Source organism: Melozone crissalis, unplaced genomic scaffold (genome assembly GCF_028551555.1).
Source record: "Melozone crissalis strain CALT ecotype California unplaced genomic scaffold, PUWL_Pcris_2 ptg000007l_1, whole genome shotgun sequence".
Classification (NCBI taxonomy): Eukaryota; Metazoa; Chordata; class Aves; order Passeriformes; family Passerellidae; genus Melozone; species Melozone crissalis.
The window spans coordinates 3,835,519-3,852,026 of NW_026535785.1; the positions used below are offsets into that span (position 1 = coordinate 3,835,519).

The following is a 16,508-nucleotide window of genomic DNA, read 5'->3' on the forward strand; positions in this document are numbered from 1 at the left end:
GGTGTGACAAAGGGGTGGTTTGATGTTTGGAGAATAGCCAAGAAAACATCTCCTCCCCTTTGTCCTGCAGCAAGTACAGCCATCACATCAATCTCTAGATATTTCTAAAGCTATGACATGAATTTAAAAATTGGAGAGTGGCAGAGAAAAATAAAACATTCCAGAAAAGAAACAGGAATAACCTACATTAAGAAGAAATGTTGTACTTCGTTCCCACAATTGGATACACAAACCTTCTGCAATCTCATGATCCTCTTACCAATTGTGCAAGGTCCCGGTGCATTGGGAGATTTTATTTGTGAAGAGTTTAAATACTTAAAATTAGGAAGATTTTCAATTGCATTGCTAAAGCCCATGCAAAACTTCCATGCTGTCCTACAGCAAAGCCTTGTACCAAACAATTGTGTGCCATGAGATGCAGTAATCTTCACAAAATTATCAGTTATTAGTAGCCCCCGATTAATGCAAAACTGAGAGAGGAAAGTTCAGCCAACACAAGAAGAGAAGGAGTTTCAGGGTAAAGCAGCAGCTTTAGGTATTTCCATCCTACAAAACTTTCATTCAAAACCCCTCCTAAATTCCCCCAGTGCCTCAGGGAGAGTACCCTGGGATGGAGAATTGGTAAGAATAAATACACAAAAATCCAAGTTCCAGCCTTACTGTTGAGCCTGTTGATTCTCCACAACTTCTCTGGGCCGGATTGCTTGCTGAGCTCAAATTTGAATGGGTCTGTGTTGGGATGAAGGTCTTTGTCTGATGCTCCTAGAACCACTACCCTGAGATCTTTTGCATCATCACAAACTTTTGCCAGCGTTGGATAAAGGGATGGGACATTGTCATTGACATCCTCCAAGGTGATGTGCAAAGTTCCTGTGCCCGTAGCAGGAGGGTTACCTAGAGGAAAAAAAAACAAACATCTGTTTATTAAATCACATTTCCATAAACTCTTGCTCCTATTTGCACCTGCAGGCTTGCAAAGGGGAAATAATTTTTTATTGTTCTTACCTCTTTTATATGGAAATTATTCCTTAAAAAACCTGATGAGTCACTCTTGTAAATTCATTGCTGATTTTCACAATGAAGCCTGTCTGATTCTCTACAGTACGGAAAATTATTCTAAGGAAACCTCTGGGAGAGGAATATTTTGAAGTTAAAATGAGAGTAGGACATGAATAGATATCTGGAACAGAATCTGTTCATCAGCACATACTGAGAGAAACATACTGGGAACCATCCCCCAGACAGATAGCACAGGATTCAAAGAATGAAGAATGAGTGAGAGGAAAAGGGGGGAGGAATCAGGTGCTGAGGGGAGTGCCCAGAAGCAGAACAGGACCAGATCATCCCCACCAGCCCTGAGTGCAGCTCTGTCAGCAGCACTGAAACCTGCCAGAGCAGCCCTGGGCAATGAGCTGGGTTATTCACCCTGTGCTTTAAACCTTCCACAGTGATTGCCAGCCTGCCCTGGGAGCCAGCTGCAGGGTGAGCCTGCTGTTTGCTCACCCCGCAGGGCTCAGTGCCAGGCTGGGAGCGACAAACCAGCCCTGGTGGCTCTGGGGGAGCTGGGCAGGCTGAGTTTGCCTGCTGGGAGCAGCACCTCATCTCCAGGGCCGAGCCAGGAGCTGGCAGGGGGCAATAACCTGGCAAAGCCTGGCTGAGCCAGCCACACACTGCCTGCAGCTCCTTGCAGCTCCTCTGGCACCCTGGGAAAATCACCTCAGAGTTTCCTGAGTGCACATTTTGTCCTCTAATGTGCCTGGCTCATTAGTCTCATTTGAAATGCTGCACTCATGGGTTGTTTATTCCTTTTTTTTTTTCTGGTTTAGCACAGGGAAGTGTGATCCCTGCACTTCCCTGAGCAAAACAGTCTTACAAGTTGTGAGTTCTACAGAGCTCTACAACAAGGCAAAAATAGAGTTATATCTCTTTCTTTATAAGGTTTCTTTAGGATAAACTGTTTAATTAAGAAATGACACCTATATAATTTATATTTTAAACCTAATAACTAACTACTTGTCACTCACAATGTGGACTTTTTAATTTAAACTATTTAAACCTATGAGGAAGAAGGTGAAGAAGAAGGTCGAGAAGAAGGTCTAGTCTCTGCTTCAAAACTTTTTTTTTTGTTTTATATATATTACTATATTCTAAATTTAACTCTAAGTTTTCTACTATGTGATACTACACACTTCTATTCAAACTACACACTCATAGTAGTTCTATTATTTAATTTTGGAATTTCTTTATGGCTTCAGGTTGAATGCAGTGGCGGGTCTGTGTCTGTCAGTACAGAAAGTCTAAAATTCTCAGTGACCAGGTGTCACAGACATGTTTTATGAAAAATCCTTTCCTTAGGATTTTTCCTCCTGAGAAGCTGAAAGGCCTCAGGAACAAAATGTAATCATTGATTATCTGCTGCTGTGGAATGCAACAGGTGCATCTGTGATTGGCCCATGTGGTTGTTTGTAATTAATGGCCAATCACAGTCAGCTGGCTTGGACAGAGAGTCCAAGACAGAGCCTTTGTTATAATTCTTTCTTTTTCTATTCTTAGCTAGCCTTCTGATGAAATCCTTTCTTCTATTCTTTTAGTATAATATATATCATAAAATAATAAATCAAACCTTCTGAAACATGGAGTCAGATCCTCGTCCCTTCCCTCATCCTCAGACCCCTGTGAACACGGTCCCAACCCACATAAACCCTTCCCAGATGGATTTGGAGGCTGCAGTTAACCCTTGCAGCACCAGGGCAGGGTCCCACAGGGTCCAGCTCAGCCCTTCAGCACAGCCCACAGCAGCCCCATAACCCAGGCTTTTCAAAGGAAACCCACAGAACATTGTAATAAACTGAATTATTGCCGTGCTGGGAGAGCATCCCAAGGCAGAAACAAGAACCCCATGGTCTGGATCTGATAAACTGCTGCCTGCAGCAGAGTGCAATTAGTCCTTTCAATAACAAATGTTACTGATGGTGACACTTCATCTGTTTCCTGCGAGCAGAAATGCATCACAAAGGCTGAATGTTCATCCTTCTCCAGCCCTGCCCTCCCTTCTCATCTCACACTCTGTCATCAGAAGGGTTAGGCTTGAGTTCTTTTCAATGAAAAAGAAACTATTTTTCACTTTTTATTGGACTAATTGAATTTACAGAAAGACTCCCATACGTTTTTTGTTCTTGATATATTATTAAGTAAAGTCATACTGCAGAATGGATGAAAAGACATTCTGGTATTTGAAATATGATCATAAAAGCCAGCCTTTCATGCACTTAATTAAACTGCTGTCTTTAATTTTGAATGCATTATTTCCACACTGGACTGATAATGTCTTATGCACTGCCCTTCTTATCTTTCTCTCAAGTCAGTAATATTAAAATCTGCCTTTTGAAATGAAGAAGCCAACAGCTTTATGGATGTCCTGCTATTTTGTCACACGCAGATATGGTTGTGTTCTCCCTGCTGTGCAAATGTTTCACTCTTTGTATGGTTCAGAACTTGGGCAAATATTACACATAAAAAAAAAAGAGTGAAAGGAAATTGCTTCTGTCCATTTCAATGACTTATTCTCTGCTTGGTTTATTTATAATGATTTAAACAAAAATCTTTCATTGATTTATGAAGACCTCCAAAAGAAAAGCAAGCAAATGTCAGGGTCATAAACTGGAGCTTGTTAACACACGTCATAAAAATGTAACACGAAATGAATCAAGCAAAAATGGCCACAACTCATCCACTGGGAATATGTGACTTTCATAAATTTGATGGTATTATGCTGTTGAAATAATTCAAAATCCCATGATCTCCAGACGCCTTCGATTTTGAAAGGAAAGTTACCCATAGAATATTTTAATTCTGAAGTAAAACTGTTAATTTGCATTGCCAAACCTTGTGGCTGAGAGCAGAATTAATGAGCAGAGCAGGACCTAAAGGGTCCAACAATCCTGGGGAGAAACTTTTCCAATCAGCTCTGATCCCAGTGGCCACTGAGCAGAACTGGACATCCCTCCTGAGGATAAACATTTAAATATTTGGGTGCCTTTCGAGCCCACATAGAGAAAGAAAGAGAGAATTCCAAACTCCCAGAAGTGCCACATCTGGGAATAGACCATGGCCATCATGAGTGAAACAGCATCACTGGTTTGGGTAAAAGCTGCTGAAACAGAGATTGAAGGCTGGAGAATTTCACAGTGAAACAAAGTGGAAACTTGGTGGTGAACGGAGTCTCCAATGCAAGGGGCTGTAACCAGGAAATGTGGATTTTAAATGGAACTTTAGTGCTGCCAGCATAAATGACCATGTTGCTACCTCCAGTTGAAAGAATTAGTTTGAAAATAAGTGTTATAGAAAAAGATACTTTGTTTACTTTTAATGATTGAATCTTAATGAAAAGCTGCACAGAATAATATCAGAATTATTAAAGTCACACAAATTACACACTGCTCCTCAAACAAGAACAGTGCTTCTCATGCTTTCTAGTGATGCTGCTCTGAGAATCTAAACACAAATTTCTGTCTCATCCCTCACATTGGGAGACACCAAAATCTGGGAGTGCTGCTCACACAACTGCTCTACTCAAACCATGTGCTGATATTTTGTCCCTAATTCCCCATCAATTAAAATTTCCTGTGCATTTTCTATCTATATTAACATATAGATGCTTTGTAAAATAGATAAAATAAAAATATAAAATAAATATATTATTAAATATATATAATAAATATATTATTAAATATATAAAGTGAAATATACAATATATAAAATAAAAAATATTTACCATATATTTCTATATAATGCATTAAAATATATTGTATAAATATCTAAAATATAGTAAATATAATATATAGTAAATATTATATATGGCTATAAAAATATAATATACAATGCATAAATATAATATATAAGTAAACATAATTGAAAATAAGTATAATACCATAGTAAATAATAATAATTAATATTATAATAAAAATAATATTATAATAATATATAAATATATAAATAGAAATTAATATAATTTACATAAATATAAATTTAAAATTTCAAATACATAAATATAAAATTATATATTTATTTAAATATATAGCTAAATATGTATACTATATTTATATATAGTATATATGATAGATATTATATATAGTAGATATACAATATATTTATATGAAATATATAAAATATAAACTATATATTATATATTTAGATATAATATATAAAATATATTATATACAGTAAATATATAATATGTTTATATAAAATATATGATGGAAACTATATATTATATATTATAGAATATAAAATATATATTAGATATCATGTATATATATAAAAATATTTATAAGAATATATAAAATAAAAAAATATCTGCATGTTTAAAAAATATCAGGACACCTGGAATGTTGTTGGCTTCTTCTAAAGTTCCAACCCTTCATTCATGCCCTCAAATAATAAATGCAGCTCCTGTTTTTGAGTAATTACATTTCAGAAGAGCCCAGCTCTCTCAGCATCTCCAATTGCTACTGACATCTGCCATCCGTCTTAAATACTGTTTTCAGCATTCTCATTTCTTTTTCCAATCATGAGGCCATGATGACAAATTAAAACAATATTTTGTGTGCAATTCATATTTTACTGAAATGTAAAATGGCAAGAAAAGGATGAGTCTTCAATTTATTTTCTCTTCTCAATTAATACAGCAATTAAGATAAGGGGTATAAAACTGGCTTAATTGGGTTGCCATGGTAACTAATTGCCTGATTTCTTCAAAAATGGCGTGGTTTAGGTGGAATCAATCGATGGTAATTGAATTATGTGCATCATGGAGAGAGGAGATAGGTTAGATACATGACAGGAGAAGTTCTAATTGCACACTGCCACACTTCTCTTTGTTATCCAGCTTTTTCTGTTGTGTGTTACTGCTCATCGCACAGAGGACAGAATAAAAATTTTCTTTCCAATGATTAGCAGTGCCAAGACATGCACAATAAATTGGATTCAGGATTGCTTGGGTTCAGCTGATCCTTGGAAACACAAGAAAAAGTGAGAAAAAACTAGATCCTGATTCACCATTTCTTCATTTTGCTCAGGAAAAGTGAGACAGTGCCTCAGCTCATGAGTTCAGCTGCCCAGAGCCAAGTCCAAGTTGCTTTTTGCTTAAACTGCCAGTGTAGCTCAAGGCAAACCCTGAACTCACAACTAAAATTACTTTTAATGATATTTATTTCTTTGTTTAATGCAGCTGAAGTTCTATTCCCAAATTTTGCCTCAGTAGCTCCCTGGTGACAGCAATGACAGGGAGGGAATGTGGAATGCTCACACTGGATCAGACTCACTGGGAGAATATTTCTCTTTAGGTGGGATCCCACTGGCGTGGCATCCAAACACCCCCAAAAAAGTGGAATCCAACCTCACTTTGCATTTAACCCAACCAGCAAGATTAGTGTGTCTTTATTTGTCACCAGGTGACAAATAATGGACAACACAGGTGGATTTTCTATGGGTCAAGCAACCAAAAATACCCAAAATTTTGCTTTTAAAGAGATAGAAAAAGGCTACACAATGGGATATTAATTGCACAAAAAAAAAAGACTGATTCTTCCATGAATAAGGTAAATCTGGTGATAAATTTTTCATGCCTCTAAAAGGAAATGGTGTTTTATCTTTTAAAGATTTCACACATTTTCCAGGTATTTTTTAGCTTCAACTCCAGCCATGGTTTCCTCCTCCCTCACTTTTTCTAGATTGTGACTCAAACTCTCAGAATTCAGGGAAAAAAAAAAAAAAAAAAAAAAAAAAAGGCCTTTCTTGGAGAGTTTCTAGCATGGCTGCATGAGAAAAACACACAGGTGCTGTGCTTTGTGATCATCATCCCAAATTCAGTGAGCAATGGGCTCTGCAGGATGGCACCACAGAGCACATTTGGAAGCTCTGTTCCACACAGGTTTCTCAAACCCAAAAGATTTCTCCTCTCATGGAACGAGCAAAATCCGTTTTGGCAGAAAAGCTCCCAATAATGCTGTGATGCTGCACTGGGTTCAGTGGTTAGAGCACCAAATAAAATGATCACCATTGTTGGCACTTTTGTTAATTTAATGAAACCTCTGATGTTTCCCAAGTTTGCATAAACCAGAATTTGCCCCATTATCAGCTCATTCTCAGATTAAACACAGTTCATGACACTTCAATGTGTTAACTCTGCTACATGGCATTTCCTACCAGTGTTTAATTTCTTCTTTAATAGGCCAGAGACTTTGTGGTCACACAGGTCATTAATAAAAAGTTTTCAAATTCTAAAGACACTAAGTTGACCTTTCACTGAAATCAAATGTACTGAGAAAATTAGGATATTTCTTCCAAAAAGTCCTTTTTAAAGTGTAATGCACCCCTATAAAAGGTCAAAATTTATTATCAATAAATTAACAGTGTTTCCTTCAAATTTGCTGTTACACATTTTTTTCAAGTGTGTTTGGGAAGATACAGGAACTGTTTGGATCAGGAATAACATAATTCATACTTTACCACCTTTGGCTGCAGTTAATTTGATAATGCAGAGAAATAACATCATAAAGGTCAGAAAGAATCTCATAAAGAGCCAGCTTATTTCCTGCAGTGGAGTGACTCCATTTTCTCTGTCCCTTTCATTGTTCCTGTCCTACTGGTAAAGTGATATCCCAAAAAAAGATAAAGATGTGACAAGTTTATACAAAGAAATACCAAGCACAAAGCTCCAGGTTTCACTTGTGACAGAAATATCCAACTCTTTACAGATAAAAAAAAATAAAAATAAAATGCCCTGGCACTTGCTCCCTGCACTGAAGTGTAATAACCAGGAGTCAGATGGAACTGGTGATAGATTCTCCACTGACATCAGCAAAAGGGGATGGAAAAAGGAGAAAGAAGAAAGGAAAAAGGAAAAAGGAAAAAGGAAGAAGGATCACTGTGGGGTTTGTTTGCAGCTGTCTGAACTCCTCCCCCAGGATGGCACTCAAATGTAAGGTTATTTTATAAAGGGGTGAGCATGGAACACAATGGGACAACAGAACTTTTTCTGTAAGCAGGTAAATGCTATGAACTCCAATTAATATTTGTATTTATGTTTTAGAATATGGCTCGTGCACTTCAGCAATGCCTAAGGCACAAGGTTCTGTATGATTTTAGATTTATTCACCATAAATTCTGTTAAAGATGATCACACATCTTTCAGTGCCTGGGAGCTGCTGTGTGTGCCAGTTCCCAGTGCTGGGCAGTGCCCTGGGCATCACCTGAGCTCTCTGGATTTCCAGGACAGGCAAGGAAAGCCTGATAAAATCAACTTTCTCATTGCCTGTGCCATCTCAGATTTGACTGAGAGATGAGCTGAGAGGCCAAAGGAAATAAAAACCTCCACTGAATGCTTTTGCAAAAAGAGTTTCTGCTAAAGTGTTTCTTTTTTTCCTCTCCTTCCTTTTCACCACAAGTCAGTTAGCCCAAGCAAATGACTTGCTCTATTGGAAATGCCTCTAAATTTTCACTTTATTACCCTGTTTCATTTGGCAGTTCTTAATCCTGCTCTTGGCTGCCCTCTCACTGAGAAGTCCCAGGCATTTTCACTGGCATTAGACAGGCTCCACTTATTAACCTGAAGAGAGAGGTCTGCAGCCCATGGACAATGCTGCTCTAAGGAGGTGCAGATAGTTCTGTTCAATCTGATTTTTCCCCTTTTTCAGTTAACACAACCTTCTTTTAGAGTCCTGAAGTAATTCTGTATTCATTTCATAGCATTTTCCCACAATTTGGTTTCTCATCTAATGCAATATTTCAAGTTGGACATTAGCTCTGATGGCTGCAGGGATAAAGCTGCTGCAGAGATAAAGTGGCTCTCAGCAGTGCCAGATCACAGTGTCAGCCTGGAAACACATTTGGGAACACTTCCCAGGGATGCTGTCAGTCCCAGCTGTCCCTGCAGGGGCAAGGCAGAGCCCCAACCTGTTGAGATCAACTCTCAAACCTCCCTGGCTGCTTTAGCCACAGTCATTCATCCAGGCCAGCAGGAAATTTTCCCACTCCCCAGCCCACTTCCTAAGTTGAATTTGCTCCCCAAGCTGCCTGGTAATTAATGCAGAGGTGATGCAGGGCACAAGGTTAATATCAGCTAATTAAGTTCTGCTGTTTATTCCCACTCCCACGTGTGGCAGGGCTGCTGATGGCAGGAAAAGATCATTATTAACCCCTTAGCGTGACAGTCCTGAGTGCACACGTGTGGTTTGTGATCATTGCATTCACAGGAGTCAATAATGCTGGAGAAGATGAACTCCTGCACTGACAGAGTCACAAATAAACACAATTACAGGGGCTGCAATCAGGTGCTGCCTCAGAATCCCAAGTGAACAGGATTCCTTTGCTCTGCTGTCCAGCACAACTTCCCTTTCTCTCATTTATCCACAATAGAAAAAAAAATAATCTGAGAATTAAAAGCAGTGAAGTTCTGGGTTTAGCATAAATGAGCAAGGCCTAAATTGCACATAAAGGTGTCCCCCAAAACCCACATTACTCAGGCTGGTTCCCACAGCCAAGAACACTCATCTCCTTTCTCCATCTATTCTCTGTGACAATATCTGACTTCACCTTTAAAACACAACTTTGTCCTTTGGGTAACCCCTCAGTAATATCCCAAATTTTTACTTTCATGGTGAGATGACATTTCCCAGTGCACCTGATTTTGAGATGCATTAAAAATAGGAAAAAAATCCAATAGCAAGCAAAAGACAGCAATATGTTTAGTGCTACATTTTCCCCCAGAAATTTCCTAAGGAAAATATGTATATTAATATATAAGTAAATCATCTCCTCAGCAGATTTTTTTTTCTCTCTTATACTTAAGGCGATATTTTCTTTCTCCTGTCAGGCCCTGCAAATGTTCCCTGAGTCATGTGCTTGCAAAAATGTAGAATTACTCTCTTAAAAAGAGCATTTTACAATTCATCACCAGGGCTAAACCAGCTGCAGCTGTGAGAAAGTGTTAGCATATTAGCTGTAATATTACAGGCAAATCTTTTATTTATTTTGTGCCTTTAGCTCAGGAGATTTGGAACGTTCAGGATTTGCTCTTTCTTCCTCTCCTCCAGAGTCATTCCCTGGATTTTCCTTAGATAGCTTAATTTGGATTCTATTTGACAGGAGGAACTTTAGTACACACAATAGGCAAAAATTGTTGCTTTTTAATAAGGAGTTTGGTTGTGTTTTTATTGTCACTGTCATTGTAGTGAATAGATTATAATCCAGCATATCAAGGATGAGCTGTTATTGGTATTTAAGTGCCTCAGGCATGCTGACTGCTCAAATATTGTGAAGAAATTAACTCTGATTAGGATGATTTATTACATTTCCAGGAATGTTTCTAGACTAATTACACCTAGCATTAAGACATCAGTGTAGGAATAAATCTGTAAGGTATAAAGCTAAATTAAAGCTGTTATAAATTTGTAAGTCTCAAGTTAATTCCTCTTTGCAAGTTTCAAGTTAATTCCTCTTTCTTCTGGTTCCCAAAATGGTTTCTAATACATTTAGGTGGCCATGGAGAGAAGTGCTGGAGCACTGGTTAATTTTACATGTGTGATGCCTTGTGAAAGCTGAGCTAGAACAGAGGCTGGGCAGAGTTACAAAATAAAGCAGGGATTTATTAAAAGGATCCCCTCAATGGATCCACCTTGGGCAGCACAAGAGTCCAACCAGGGCTGCACCCAAGATGAACCAAAATGGTCCCAAAATGAACCCAGGATAAACTAAAATGGTCCCAAAATGAACCCAAAATGAACCAAAATGGCCCCAAAATGCTCGAGCGCTCCCGGGGTCTGTCCCTGGGATCAGTTCTGCTCCATTTGCACCTTGCAGTTCATTGTCCCATTCCAGCTTTAGCCCCTGCACTCCCACCCTGCTTGTTTTTCTCTCTCCAGCCCACGGTGTTTGTGCTCTTGGGCTGAGATTGGGATCATTTGTCCTTGGTGCCCAGCTGGAGCAGGAATTGTTTTGTGTCCCTGCTCTGTGCACAGAGCTCAGCATCCCCTGATGTGAGCCCAGACCCACACACTAGAGCAGCACAGAATGTGTAAAACAGAAAAGCCAAAACCTGAGGCATCACTTGCAGCGTTCAGAACAGAGCATTTGAGGCAGGAAACTCAGGATTTTGCCCCAGGGGTCACTCACCACTGTCGATGGCCAGGAACAGAGCCGTGTAGACGTTGTTGTGCACAAAGGGAGATTCCCTGTCCAGCACTGCCGTGGTGCCAACGGTGCCGTTGGTGGGGTTGATTTCCAGCCACCCTGCTGGGTCCTTGTACACTGAATACCTGGACAAAAGGGCAGAAGTTGTTAGCAAATTCTAGATCTGAACATCAAAGAAATGCATTGCTGCAAAGGAATCTGTCTGGGCACTCAGTGGCTTCCACAGTGGATCTCTTCATATTGCAAAAACACAATTTAAGCTTGTGCCTTGCCTTAGAGACAATACAGTGTTGTTAGAGGTTGGAGTCAATTCCTTTGGATATATATATATATATATGTCCCAATGTTTAGCAGAGAAATCAATATTTAGCATATGATATATGTTTCCTACTGCTGTGTTATACAGCCAGAACACTTCCAACAGCTTCTGCACCCACAGTCACCTCATGAATCCTGTCCCAGGATCCTTTTTCCAGACTCCCAATTCCAAATGGATCAGAAGCTGTATTTTTAATTTACATTTGAGTAATTTTAATTTTTTTTTTTTTCCTTACCATTAGTTATTTTGGGTGAGCTGGAAATGCACTAAATTGTGGGGAATGGTGGCAGAAAGAGTCAGACAATGAATTCACCAGGTCTGTGCACACTCTTGTTCTGCACTGTGGGATCTGGAGCTCCCTCCTTCTGCTGATTGAATTCAGCCAAATCCACGTTGCCTCAATCAGAGTTTGGGAATGCTGTCTCCAAGGTCCCCCAGTATGAAATTCCCTGGTGTGCTTTTACCCTTTTATCAGCACAAATATTCACCCCCCAAAATTGGAAATGTTTAAAGAGATTGTGGAGTTTACACACCAGGAACTTCCCTGAGCTTGACTGAAGCAATAAATATAAGAATGTTCATGATTAGGACCTAATTCAATACAAAGTTAAGTATATTAAGTAAAGAACAACCCAGAGCTGAATTAACTGATACCAATTCCCTCTCCAATTAAATGTGTTTATATTTTAAACCAAAACTCCAATCATATAATCAATACCTGGGATAATAACCTGTTTATCTTTTTTGTAGTGAATTGTCATAGGTCATAAACCACCATACAACCTTTTATAGACTTTTTAAATTACCAGTAATTGACATGGAACCTGTTATTGTTTAATGAGTCTGTGCCAAGGCAGCGCCTCACAGTGAAAGTGAATTCACCTGAAAGTCCTGTGTGATAAAGTTGCAAAAAAATTTAAAAATATAATTGCAAATATGAGGGAATAAACAAAAACAAGACATTACTGAGGGGTTAAATAAAGGTAAAATGAAATAAAGTTCCTGCTACTAGCAAAGTGCTGACAGACAGCCCTGCCCATGCTGCTGCTTTTTACCAAAACTTTGGTTCAGGCTTGAAAAATGAAATTTCCTGGGGGCTGCTGAGCCTGACTGTGGTGCACAGGAATATTCAGGCAGAGTGAGCATCAAAACTTCAGCATATACAGCCAGGAAAAATTACACATCTTTATGAGCTCTTATGATGTTAAATTAAGTTAAAGAGCAGATCTGGCAACCAGAAACTTTTGGAATTTATGCAGAAAAAGAGATAAATAGGGAAATTGTTGGCTTATTTATGCTGGCAAAAAAAAGTAACTCAGAGTTTCGCCGCTGGCTTCCCCAGGAGCAGAAATTATCCCCTAGGGAATGTGTGGGAAAGAATCAAAGGAAAGCATTAGTGCACAGTGAGATGTTCCATCAACCCAACACATCCCTCCTCCTAATAGCCATTTAAACATTAATCAATACCTCAGCTTTATCTCCCACAAAAATGAGTGCCTGCAACAGGAACAATGCAGATCATTTCATTTCACTTCTTTGTTTCTTCTTTTATTGTTGTTTTTATAACTTTGCAACAAAGGTATGCACAGAAATATGGAACAAGGGCAGCCTAAACAATTCCTAGTCTATTGTAAAGTTGCAAATTCTCAATTAACCCCGAAACCATTTCAGAAGATTCAACACTTCTAAAGTAATGAGAATGTAAAATGGATTGTATTATCTTCCCTGATTGCTCTACAAAGCATTGTTGGCTGTGCAAATAAAAACCTGGATTGTATAACCTGTGATTTGGCACAGGATATTGTGAAAGTAGCACTTTGTCTTTCCCACCACATTTCTACTCATTGTAAGAGCATATTGCAGCACATTTGATTGGTTTTTGTTCCATTTTTTGAGGGCTCTGCTAGCAAAGGTTTAGAACGGACCCATCATAAAAACCATGATAGAAATAGAAGTTTTGAATGCAAAGATTCACTTCCCACTTTTGACTTGTGTGGGATCTGATTGCACAGCAGCTTTTAAAATCAGATCAATTTTGGATGGTTAAACATGAACTTTTCTACAGGTACCTGCTGCATCTCCAGTCCTGAGCACAGTGATGTATCAGATGTACACAGAGCTGTGCCCTCTGCTGTGCCAATTACTCTTTGGTTTGGTTTTATTCTGCTTTGCAGCAGTGCTGCTCATGGAGTTTGTTTCATTTTGGGTTTTTGCCTTTTAATTTTAAGCTGTGCCAACAGCTCCCAGCTCCCAAGGGCTTGTGTGACAAGAGGGAAGGGAAAGAGGGTGTGACACATTCTGACTGTGACCTCCTTGCTCTGGGCTCGTGTCCTGGGGTTGTCTCAGCCAGGTATTGCAAAGAGAGCAGCAAAAGCAGCTCCCTCAGCCTGGAACCTGTCTGCTCCAATGTTCCAGTGCACACCCGAAACACAGAGCTCCAAAGAGACACAGAGAGGCTGTGGATGCACAGCAGAGCACAAATCAACATTTGTACTTGGTGCAGAACTAAAATAGAGTGGCAGATATATGGAAATTATTTAAAATTTATGAACAGCTTTGCATCAAGGCTGGCTGAAAAATCATGAGGCACCACCCCTGGGAAAAGTTCAGAGATTTTTGGGAGAGACTGGTGCAGCAATTACAGCACAAATATCACACCCAGAGAAGCAGTGGTGCTTCTCAGACAAAGACAAGAAACCATCCCAAAATATAAGTGCAACATTAAAAACCTGGATGAAAACTCTATTATGCTCTACATAGGGATGACATAATGCAGAGTTTTAGAGATCAGCCTGCTTCCCATGGAGCTCCCTCTCCTCCACTGTGCTCTCATTACCTTTTGCCTGCACTAATTAGGGCAGCATATGGCACCAGGAGGAGCAGAAAGGGAACCTTATTGCAGCACAGCAATTCTCCAGCTGAACCACACTCCACACTCATTACTGGGGACACATTGCTGGTTTTCTGCTTTTTGGCCATGAGATAACAAAGGTGTTCCTGCTCCCAGGCTGGGGAGGGCAAAAGCCATATATATATATATATATATAAAAAAAAATATATATATTTATAAATAATATATATATATGTATGTATGTGTGCTGGGAATGTACATATATATGTGTATATATTTATATATATATTAATATATAATACATTTATATATGTTATACATATATATATATATGTACATTCCCAGCATTACAGAGCTGGCTCTCAAATTCCTATCCCATGTGAAATGAACAATAAAAGCAATTCTCTAATGTATGTTATAGTAATGTCACTATGCTGACATTTGATTTTGTAAACGTCATTTTTATGCAGTTTCCAAGATTGTGTTGTTTAGGGTTTTTATTTTTCTTGGGTTTTTTTTTTTGGTGTGGTTTTGTGGTTTTTTTTGGTCGTTGTTTTGGGGGGTTTGGGGTTCGTTTGTTTGTTTTTTGTTTTTAATTTTAAAATGTTTGTGGCATTAAAGCCATTGGAAGAATGCTGTTGGAGCAGTTGGGGTGACATCCCTACCCATGGCAGGGTGCCTGGAATGAGATGATCTTTAAAGGCTCTTCCAACCCAAACCATTCTGTTATTCTATTATTAATTTTTTTTCAGATACTGAAAACCAATGTGGATTAATCAAATGTATTAATTACGAGGTGCAGGTGAATATAGAGGTTTGGATTCCATTTTTTACTCAGATATAAAACCACTGCCCAGATATAAAAACCTTTGCAAACAGGGAAGGATTTGCAGGCTGTGCCTCTCTGCAGGCAGGGTTTGCTCCGGTTTGCATCTGCAGAAAACCATGCACCCATCTCCCCCATCTCAGCTAAAATATTCCTCATCTCAGCTTTGTTTTGTTGGTCACATCAGGGATTTAACAGGCTGGCTTTCATCACAATCCTCAATCTCCAATGATACCATCAAAACAGAATGAAAAATCAGATGAAATTCAGTTTGCAGTCCCCCGCCACTGAGAAATGTCAAATGAGAAAATGGTTGGCTAATTAGTTATTTGTGTGGAGAAATAATGGTGTAAACCCCTTGGTAAGCATGAAGAAAGTAACAGGAGAGTCATTGCAACTCGAATAATAAAATAAATCCAATCTCAAAACCAACAACAATTAATCAAATCAAAATAATAAAACTGTATTAATGAGGTGGTTAAATAAAATGTTCTGGAAATGAAAATATTTTTCATTATTATTGTACAGACTTTCAAACATTTCTCTGTGCTGAAACCTAATTTTCTCTTTTTCTTTCCTTTGGGGCAAAAAAACCTCAAGAAGCTGAGGTGTAAAAAGAAAAAAAGTAAAAAATCCACAAAGTCATTTATGTATGTTTTAATCAGAAGTGATTAGGGCTATGGTTAAATGAAGCCAGAGGCCATAACTATCAGAATTATTCCTAAAGCTAGGGAATAATACACCATATCTGGGACTAACACACTGGTATAATCAGGTTGTTACTGTTAGAATAATTGTCAACACATGCAAATCACTAAAAGTTTTCTCATTGTAGCAATTGTGCCTCAAAAGCTAATCAGCATCAGATGAGCTTCGGGCTCTTTTACAAACTACCCAGAGAAGGATTTTGGCAGCAAAACTCTATCAAAAGTTTCTGCACATCCCTGTTCTTTGTGCCTGTGCTCCCACTGCAAACCCATTTGCTGCCCAAGAACTGCCCTGGTAGCTCTTGAAAAACTGAGAAAGTTTTAAAATCCAGCAGTGAGATGTCAGTATTGAGCACAGCTGGGAAGCAGAGCATTTCCCAGCTTCTGCAGCTCTTTTTTTCCCTAAGGGATGGGCAGAAAGGAGGCTGGAAGTGGCTTGGGCTGGGAAGTTTTAATCAGTCAGGATCAATAGAGCTCTGCTGGACTGTGGCAAGGATTGCTCTGGCAGCTCCAGGGAGCCCCAGCTGTGCCCTGGATGATAGCAGAGTCCCACAGGAACCCCTGGCCTGGAAACAGCTCCCAAAACAGCTCCCAAAAGGGCAGGGCAGGGCAGAG

The 16,508-nt window shown here is 39.0% G+C and overlaps 1 protein-coding gene across 2 annotated transcripts in view; it reads right to left on the minus strand.

The window, feature by feature from the left end:
• Positions 1 to 16,508, minus strand: part of CDH13 (cadherin 13) — a 438,138-nt gene that overhangs the window by 19,104 nt on the left and 402,526 nt on the right. For both annotated transcript variants that reach the window (XM_054269469.1, XM_054269468.1), the window contains exons 11-12: positions 11,173 to 11,315; positions 661 to 894 (exon numbers count right to left, since the gene is read on the minus strand). In XM_054269469.1, the coding sequence (XP_054125444.1) occupies positions 661 to 894; positions 11,173 to 11,315 (377 nt within the window). The remainder of the gene's footprint in view (positions 1 to 660; positions 895 to 11,172; positions 11,316 to 16,508) is intronic.